This window comes from Sinocyclocheilus anshuiensis, unplaced genomic scaffold (genome assembly GCF_001515605.1).
Source record: "Sinocyclocheilus anshuiensis isolate Anshui unplaced genomic scaffold, SAMN03320099.WGS_v1.1 scaffold479, whole genome shotgun sequence".
NCBI classification, from domain to species: Eukaryota; Metazoa; Chordata; class Actinopteri; order Cypriniformes; family Cyprinidae; genus Sinocyclocheilus; species Sinocyclocheilus anshuiensis.
Genome location: NW_015551042.1, coordinates 150600 through 160047, shown reverse-complemented (window position 1 = coordinate 160047; position 9448 = coordinate 150600). Strand labels below are relative to the sequence as shown.

Below are 9448 nucleotides of genomic sequence, written 5' to 3'. Positions count from 1 at the left end.
CTTAATTTTTGATTAGTAATATGCATTGCTAAGAACTTCATTTGAACAACTTTAAAGATGATTTTCTCAATATTTAGATTTTTTTGCACCCTCAGATTCCAGATTTTCAGATATTGTCCGATCCTAACAAACCATACATCAATGGAAAGATTATATATTCAGCTTTCAGATGATGCATAAATCTCAATTTAAAAAAATTGACACTTAAGGCTGGTTTTGTGTGCCAGGGTCACATATGATATCAACTTTATTTTTACTTTAACTTTATTTTTGTTTAGTCTCAGAAATCTAAGTTTACATCCCAAAATTCAGTTTCGGATTTTTTGTTACTGTCGCAGAATAAAAAAATAACTATAATTGCGTCTTTTTATCTTAGGCAATTTTTACTTTTTTTTTTTTGCAGTTTTGAGTTTATATCTCACTGTTCTGACGTTGTTTCTTAGAATTGTGAGAAAAAAGTCAGAATTGTGACAAAGTTGCAATTGCCTTTTTTATTGTTTTATTTTATGACACACTTCGGTTACACTTTATTTTAAGGTGTCCTTGTCACAGTGTAATTATACATTTAAGTACTGAGTAATATTAGTTAACTACATGTACTTACTTTATGCTTAGGGTTTGCCTTAGGGTTACTTACATGTAATTATGCATTATTTATTGTTATTATAATATTATATATAATATATTGTAAGTACATGAATCTTTGCTATCACTTCTTATCAATTTAACACATCCTTGCTGAATAAAAGTTTTAATTTCTTTAAAAAAAAAAAGAAAGAATATAGATGTACCGACCCCAAACTGTTGAACAGTAGTGTATATTGCTAGAAAAGATTTCTATTTTAAATAAACGCTCTTCTTTTTGAGTAATATTAGTTAACTACATGTACTTACTTTATGCTTAGGGTTTGCCTTAGGGTTACTTACATGTAATTATGCATTATTTATTGTTATTATAATATTATATATAATATATTGTAAGTACATGTAACGTGTAACATGGACGCCTTAAAATAAAGTGTTACCCAAGCTTCCGTTCATTTGTGAGTCTGATAGTGCTTTGATAGTGCTTGACCAGGTCAAAGATTTCTGAATAGTTACTCTCTTTACAGCTGTGTGGAAAGGAGTTTAACAGAATGCATAATCTGATGGGCCACATGCACTTGCATTCTGACAGCAAACCCTTCAAATGCCTTTACTGCGCCAGCAAGTTCACGCTGAAGGAAACCCTGACCCGCCACATGAAGGTTAAACACGGCATCATGGACCAAGGACTGGACGCTCGCGGTGAGCAACCTTATATATGTGACCCCGGTCCACAAAACCAGTCATAAGGGATATACAGACTGGAGTTATGATGCTTTGCATCACAGAAATAAATTAGATTTTAATGTATTTTTGATCAAATAAATGCAGCCTTGATGAGCAGAAGAAACTCCTGTAAAAATCCTTCTGATCCCAAACTTTTGACCGGTAGTGTGTGTGCTACTGCTTTTGTGCTCCACATACTAGTCTTCTGAAGCTGTCACCTCTTATGTTGGTCTTGTATGATCTTGACGATGTCTCTGGATGCTCACAGTCTTCAGGCGACGAGGACGGCTGTGTCTCTCCGGTCGTCTGCGGATCCTGTCCCGCATCGGTCAGGAGGAGCCCTTCGATCTGTCCCAGAAGAAGCAGCTGCGTCTGTCTCAGTCTGACGGCGGGAGCTCCGGTCGAGAAGAAGACGAGGACAGTCTGTACAGTCCTGACCTCTACAGAAGAGACCAGACGACACAGAGATAAAGAGGACGACTGCTGACGGACAACAAGACAGAGACTCTCAGACACGCTGTGAATGATGATGTTTCAGTATTTTTTTCATGTGAAAAATGTAGAGAAATCTACGAACACTGCAAAAAATTATTTCCTGCGTCAGTATTTTTTGACGTTTTCCAATAGAAAATATCTAAATGTTCTTAAAACCGAAAGGAGCAAAATTACGTAAGTTGTTTAAGTGAGTTTATGCTTAAAACAAGAGGAAATATCTACCATTGGGGTCAATATTCAAAGGGAAACAAGATTAGTTTTCTGACCCCTTTGGCAGATATGTTTCTTGTTTTAAGCAAATCAATAATTTTGACCCATACAATGTATTGTTGGCTATTGCTACAAATATACACTACCGGTCAAAAGTTTGGGATCAGTAAGACGAAGAAGCAGCTGCGTCTGTCTCAGTCTGACGGCGGGAGCTCCGGTCGAGAAGAAGACGAGGACAGTCTGTACAGTCCTGACCTCTACAGAAGAGACCAGACGACACAGAGATAAAGAGGACGACTGCTGACGGACAACAAGACAGAGACTCTCAGACACGCTGTGAATGATGATGTTTCAGTATTTTTTTCATGTGAAAAATGTAGAGAAATCTACGAACACTGCAAAAAATTATTTCCTGCGTCAGTATTTTTTGACGTTTTCCAATAGAAAATATCTAAATGTTCTTAAAACCGAAAGGAGCAAAATTACGTAAGTTGTTTAAGTGAGTTTATGCTTAAAACAAGAGGAAATATCTACCATTGGGGTCAATATTCAAAGGGAAACAAGATTAGTTTTCTGACCCCTTTGGCAGATATGTTTCTTGTTTTAAGCAAAATTTTGAACAATAAAAAGTCATTTTGCTTTAAAAAAAATGATTCTCTTAGTGTTTTTGTCTTGTTTTCTAGTATAAATATCTAAACATTCTTGAATCAAGATGCATTGGCAATTAAAATGATTTAAGATATTAAGTCTTGTTTTCTAAAAAAAAAAAAATCTAAATTTTGTTAGTTTTTGCTTAAAACAAGCAAAAATATCTGCTAACGGGGTAAAAAAAATAATATTAATTAAAAATTTTCTTGCCCCATTGGCAGATATTTTTGCTTGTTTTATGCAAAAACTAACAAAATTTGTATTTATTTTTTACAGAAAACAAGATATAATATCTCAATTAATTTTACTTGCACAGTAAATGCATCTTGACTCAAGAATGTTTAGATATTTATACTAGAACACAAGACACAAACACTAAGCAAGAGAATCATTTTTTGCAGTGTAAATGCATCTTGATTTACGAATGTTTACTGGAAAACATGACAAACCATCATTTTTTTGCAGTAAAAAGTATCTTGATTTTCAGAAGACGTGTAGCATGTTTAGTCTACTTGGTAATATCTCATAATGTTTCATGAAATTAATATAATTGAAAACTGATATATTTCTGACCGTTAATGCTAATTGCCTTCAATGGAGGTGTTCTTGCTCTAAAATGTTCTGACTTTGATAAATTAATGATGAATGGGTTGACGCAGTACTTACAGATTTATGATTTTTTGATAGTTTTGTATTTTTGTAAACACAGAGATGATTTTATTTGCCTGTGAATCAACTGCAGTGTGAACGCTGATCAATATTTAAGTACAATAAATTCATTTAAATATTAAACTTTTGACTTTTAAATGCAATGACAACAGCACAGAATCATAAATTACATTATAATGCAGTCATCATGAAGATCTTACTATTTAAACAATACTATAAAGACCTGTTCACGACCAAAAAAAAAAAATTCTCAGTATTTTTTGTTTACTGCAAAAAAAAAAATTCTATTTATTTAATTTTTTTTGTTACTTTTGTTTTTTACTTGTCTTCCCAGTATAAATATCTATCTATTCTTCAATAAAAATACATTTACTTAAGAAGCAAAACGACTTGACAAGTCTTGTTTTTGGACAAATTTATCAAAATGTTATTAGTTTTTGCTTTTAAAACAAGAAGAAAAAAAACTTCCAGTGGAAAAAAACATCTTACTTTAAATGAAAAAAAAAAGAAAATTTTTCTTGCTCCATTGGCAGATATGTTTCTCGTTTCAAGCAAAAACTAACAAAATGTTTTGATCATTCTTTTAGAAAACAAGACTTATTATATTAAGTTATTTTGCTTCGTCTTGATTAAAGAATGACTAGATATTTCTATTTCTAATGACTGAGTAGGAAATACATTTTTGCATTGTTTATACCCGAAAATATGAGACTTCAAAATTCAACGGGGGAAATAAATCATTTTTCTGACCCAGTTAACAGATATTTTTTGTCTTGTTTTAATCATAAACTCAATTAATTCTAATACATCTTTTAGAAAACAAAATGTGATATCTTTAGTCATTTTGATTCATTTTGAAAATGAGACAAAAAAACTAATTTTTGCAAAACTTTAAGACTAGTTTATAGTGTTATATAGCCAAGCAAATATATTCTTAAGTAAACTTAAATGTAGTCTATTTTTACTCTACAACCTTTTGGACAGGTTTTCTTCCTTAAAACGAGTAACACACTTCCTCAGCAAAGAAAAGGAAGTATTAGAGAATAAGTTCAAACCCTTCACACACGATAACGCACTTCTCATTGTTTCCCAGAAAAAGAACAAAAACGAATCTGATTTTTACTACAAAAAAATGTGGTTGCACAATTTCAGTTCACAAATGGAAATGGAGAGAAAGAGTTGAGCGGCATTCAGCACATATTCATAATGATGGTTTTTGAACGCCTTTGAAAGACGTCCAATGCATTTATTTTTCTGATAGTAAAAATAGTGGAATAACTTCTGAAATAAATTTAAATTTAGAATGATTTCTGAAGATCATGTGACACTGAAGACTGGAGTAATGATGCTGAAAATACAGCTGCGTATCACAGAAATACATTACAGTTTAACAGATATTCACATAGAAAACAGCTGTCCTAAATTCTAATAATATTTCACAATTTTTACTGGATTTTTAATCAAATAAAAGCAGCCTTTTGAGCAAAACTCAAAAAAAAAAAAGCGTTTTCACGTTTTCAAAACACACACAAATGCATAATTATTCTCAACGTTTGACCGGTGGTGTACATTTTACTGGATCTGTGATAAAAAAAAATAAAAATAAAAATAAAATAAAATCTCTGTGCATGAATATTCAACTCTCAGGCCTTTTTTAGGAACACACAGAATCAGGTACTGTGAACCGTCTCTGCTGAACTGAAAGTCCTGGATGAATCAGGACAAAGGGGCTTCTGTAAACACAGAAAACTGTAGCACTGTGAAAAATAAAAAAACACTTCCACTTCTGTGTGACCAGAGCCAACGGTTAATGACCCGATCCTGCCACATTTACACTTCAAAACAGACTCAAGCTGCCTTTAAATGAACACAAAAGCAAATTTTTTTTGACAGCAAAAAAATCATATTTTATAAAATATATATATTTCAAAATATTTGCTAAAATATATTCACGTAAATAAATTTTCTCTAAATTTCTTGGGCTATTTTTTTAGAATATATATATATATTTTTTTATTATTTATTTTATAAGCATTCAAAAATGTTATTTATTGATTTGTATTTTTTATTCAATTTTAATATTTAAAAAAAAATTATTTAAATTAAAAAAATAATGTAAAATTTTACAATTTAATATTTCAATCTAAGAAAATACATTCACATCAGGATTATTATGGTTAAATAAAACAAAAACCATATTTAAAAAAAATAAATAAAATAAATAGGCCTAAATAAATACATGTTTGTTACTTGAAATAAAATACTAACATTTTTTTTTTGTATTTTGTTTTTATTTTAATTTTCATTCAACATTTCTCATTTTTATTAACTTTAAAATGACTAAAACTAAAATAAAAATTAATAAAAATATAAACATATTTAAAAAAAAAAAATAAAACAATAAAAATGACAAAACTACACAACAAAATTACTAACATTTTTAAATGTTAAACTATATTAAACTAATGCAAAACATCCATAAAACTATAATAGTATATTAGTATAGTACATTTTTCATTTGTATTAACTTTAAAATTACTAAAACTAAAACTGAAATAAAAATTAATACAAAATATCAACATATTTAAAAAACAACAATAAAAAATGATGATTTTATGCAAAACATCCATAAAACTATAATAGTATCTCAATGATGCTTGAAATAAAATAAACAGATATAAATAAAAAATAAAACCTTAAACTTATTTAATTTCAGCTAGTTTCCAAGGCAACATTTCTCATTTTCCACTTGATGAACTAATATAACTAAAACTGAAACTGAAATAAAAATTAATAATAACTGTTAACTAAAACTCTACCTATTTATAAACTACTAAAAATGACAAAAACACACAACTGAAATGCTAAAACCTGAACTAAAAGTAACATGACAGCAGAAAATATAAAATATTCACAAAAATAATACTGAGCTTTTGTTGTCTATATAACACGTGTGAACATAACACAAAGGAAATTTATTTTCAATGTATAAAAAATATTTTTGTATATGAAGGTTGAAACTAAATATATTTTCGATTTCAAGAATATATTTTATAGAGCTTTGCTGTTTACAACATATATATATTTAGGCCATATTTAGGGTCTCTAATATGGAGGTCGAAACCTGCAAAAACAATAAATAAATAAATAGACAAATAAATAAATAAATATGTGCATAAATACACGTATTCTTGTTTAAATACATAAATAAATAATTATACATGTGATGAAAGTAGGCAAATTAGCATGTTGTGCAGAGGAAAAATAAATGTGGAACTACATTCAGAAATAAATGAGTGATCAAAGGAAAATATTTAGGATGAGTTTAGCATTTCCTTAAACATTTTCCATTTGTCCACTAATTTATTTTATTTATTTGCCTTCATTAGTCACATGTTTAATTATTTCTGTATGTATTTAAACACGAATTTGTGTATTTATACACACATTTATTTATTTATTTGCATATTTATTTATTTATTTGTGTATTTATACACAAAATTTATGAGCTGTTGTGGGATTATTGCTCAGCATTCAACACAATAATCCCACAACAGCTCATCAATTACAGTGTTTATGTGAAGCATCCGTATAGTCTGTATTTTTTTAACTTATGTATAGGTAAACATTTATATATATATATAGTATATTTATAATCAAAATCAGTCAGTAGGTTAGTTGTGTATAGGTTTTTACTGCTTTACTGTATAGGTTTTTACTGTTTTACTTCATTGTTGTATGCCTGTATTTATGTAACACCGTGGTCCTGTGAGGCACGACATTTCGTTCCACTGTATGTCCCCACATGCAGCAGAATGACAATAAAGCTCAACTTGACTTGACTTGACTTGACTTTATTTATTTACTGTTTTTGCAGGTTTCGCCCTCCATACTCTAACTCGGTCTATATGAATGACTGCAGACTTTCACTGTCACTGTGAAGGGAAAGAGCTCAGCAGATGGTTAATGTTTAATGTATAATGTTTCTGAAGTGTATTTAAATTAATTTTTAATTGTTGTTTTCAAACCAGCAGAGACCATAAGACTAGAGCGCCCTCTATCGGACACACCTACCATCACACCATGTGAACCAATATAACTATTATTAGAATTGCGCTTAAATAGTATTCAGACGCAATCCTTGATCGTTAATTTAATCGTTAACTCATTAAAAATAATTAATATATTAATTAATATATATTAAAATAATTGTATTTTATTTAGACTATACCATTGAGGATGCACGGGGTTGGTTGGTTACATTACAACGTACTATAAAACGCAAGGTATACCGCTGATATAGGTGACGAATCCTGTCTATCTTTCAGTAAATGTTAGTAATAATAAGGTATTTCCAAATGTTAAGCGATTCCAGTTCGTGGCGGTTCTCTGTGAATCTCCCCCCTCGCGCCGAATGGTTCAGTCTCAAGATGGCGGCCTCCATCCTGCAGCGTGGTCTGTCTCCTCTGCAAACGTTCACTAAATGCGTCGATTACAGATCGATCGGTGAGTGTCAACATTTATTGTTCGTAGTCATGCTGTCGTACTAAATTCAGATCAGGATGAATGTAGAAGCGTAAGGCTTTGGTGTGTAATGTAGCCGTGTGTGAGGAGGTGAATGGCGTGATCTAGGGCTGTGCGATATTGACAAAAAATAATATCTCGATATTTTCTGGGATTTTGTGATCATTCTAAATGCATTTTAATAGACTGAATCATGCAGTGAAAGAAAACACACTAAATGCGCACACACACTAGTCTAGACTTCACGTAAGGTATGCGTGCGCTCTGTAGGGATGTTTTGAATGGTTTTTGCAAAATACTCGATAATGTCAAATCGCACATCGTTAAAACAACAATTACGATATTATCGCAGACGATATATATCACACACCCCTAGCGTGATCGCGTCTGTTTGAGTTTGCCGCGGCTTTCAGTTAATTTAAACACAGGTAGTTTTTATAATCGATTTTGTTTATAACCATGTTTTTTAGACTATGTAAATACGTTATGTGTGTTGTCGTCTGACAATTCTGTACTACTGTATGGTAATTAATTTCCACATGTTTATAGTTATTGGCTTCACTTACATTATTCGGAAGGTTTAACTGTAGTTATGCATAAGCAACACAATTATGTTTTATGTGTTCGGGAGAAATCAACTGATCTATAATCGTTATAAGTGACAGATTTTATAGATCGGTTTCGATTCACAAGCTCTTGGTTTGATCTAATATCATTAATTTGCATTTATATCAAGTACAGTTCATGTCAATCTCTACTAAAGCTGTGAACTAAGTTATATATAGTTATATATAATCAACACTGAAATAAAAGATGATTTCTGTGCAGACATTTAAGTTACACATATAGCAGTTTTTATATTATCTTTTTAGTGATATAATGGTTTCAAGATTTGTTCAAACGTACATTAAATAATGAATACATCACTAACAGGTTAAAGGCACAATATGTACGATTTTTTTTATTAAAATATCCGAAAACCACTAGAACAGTGTTATATATTTTGCTGACTTGTGTTCTTACATTATCCCAAATGTTTCGAAGAATGTTTAAATCCAGAGGAATAAGCCATTTTAACTAGTGTCACAGATAGTGTCATTGTGTCGCCTGCCAATGACGTCATAACCTCTCGATTTCTGGTTTTGTTTTGTAGAAAACATGGAAACACCAAAGACGCTTTAATATGTTGTGTGTTTTAATAGACCGGTGACGACCGCACAGAGTAGCATTATAACAGAACTAAATGTATCTCGTATGATAAAACAGCGCTGCTTTACCCCACATACGCACGACCGGAAGCAGCGGAAGCGCTCGACTGTGGCATAATAACAGCTTCTTAGCAATGCATATTACTAATCAAAAATAAGTTTTGATATATTTACGGTAGGAAATTTACAAAATATCTTCATGGAACATGATCTTAATATCCTAATGACTTTTGGCATAAAAGAAAAATCTATAATTTTGACTAGGGCTGGACAATAATTCAATATCAATATGTATCGCGATATAATTTTTTTCAATAACGGTGATATGATTTTTAAACACATTTCCGATATTTCGATATACATTACCAGTTTCCCATACATTG

The 9448-nt window shown here is 30.8% G+C and overlaps 2 protein-coding genes across 4 annotated transcripts in view; both read left to right on the top strand.

Annotated features, from left to right (window-relative positions):
• Nucleotides 1–1872, top strand: part of znf366 (zinc finger protein 366) — an 18602-nt gene extending 16730 nt beyond the window's left edge. For all 3 annotated transcript variants that reach the window (XM_016451144.1, XM_016451145.1, XM_016451143.1), the window contains 2 exons: nucleotides 1113–1287; nucleotides 1580–1872. In XM_016451144.1, coding sequence (XP_016306630.1) covers nucleotides 1113–1287; nucleotides 1580–1782 — 378 coding nt within the window. In that variant the 3' untranslated portion in view covers nucleotides 1783–1872. The remainder of the gene's footprint in view (nucleotides 1–1112; nucleotides 1288–1579) is intronic.
• A 5849-nt stretch (nucleotides 1873–7721) lies between these two features.
• Nucleotides 7722–9448, top strand: part of mrps27 (mitochondrial ribosomal protein S27) — a 22360-nt gene continuing 20633 nt past the window's right edge. Inside the window, exon 1 of the mRNA XM_016451161.1 lies at nucleotides 7722–7839. Coding sequence (XP_016306647.1) covers nucleotides 7764–7839 — 76 coding nt within the window. The 5' untranslated portion in view covers nucleotides 7722–7763. The remainder of the gene's footprint in view (nucleotides 7840–9448) is intronic.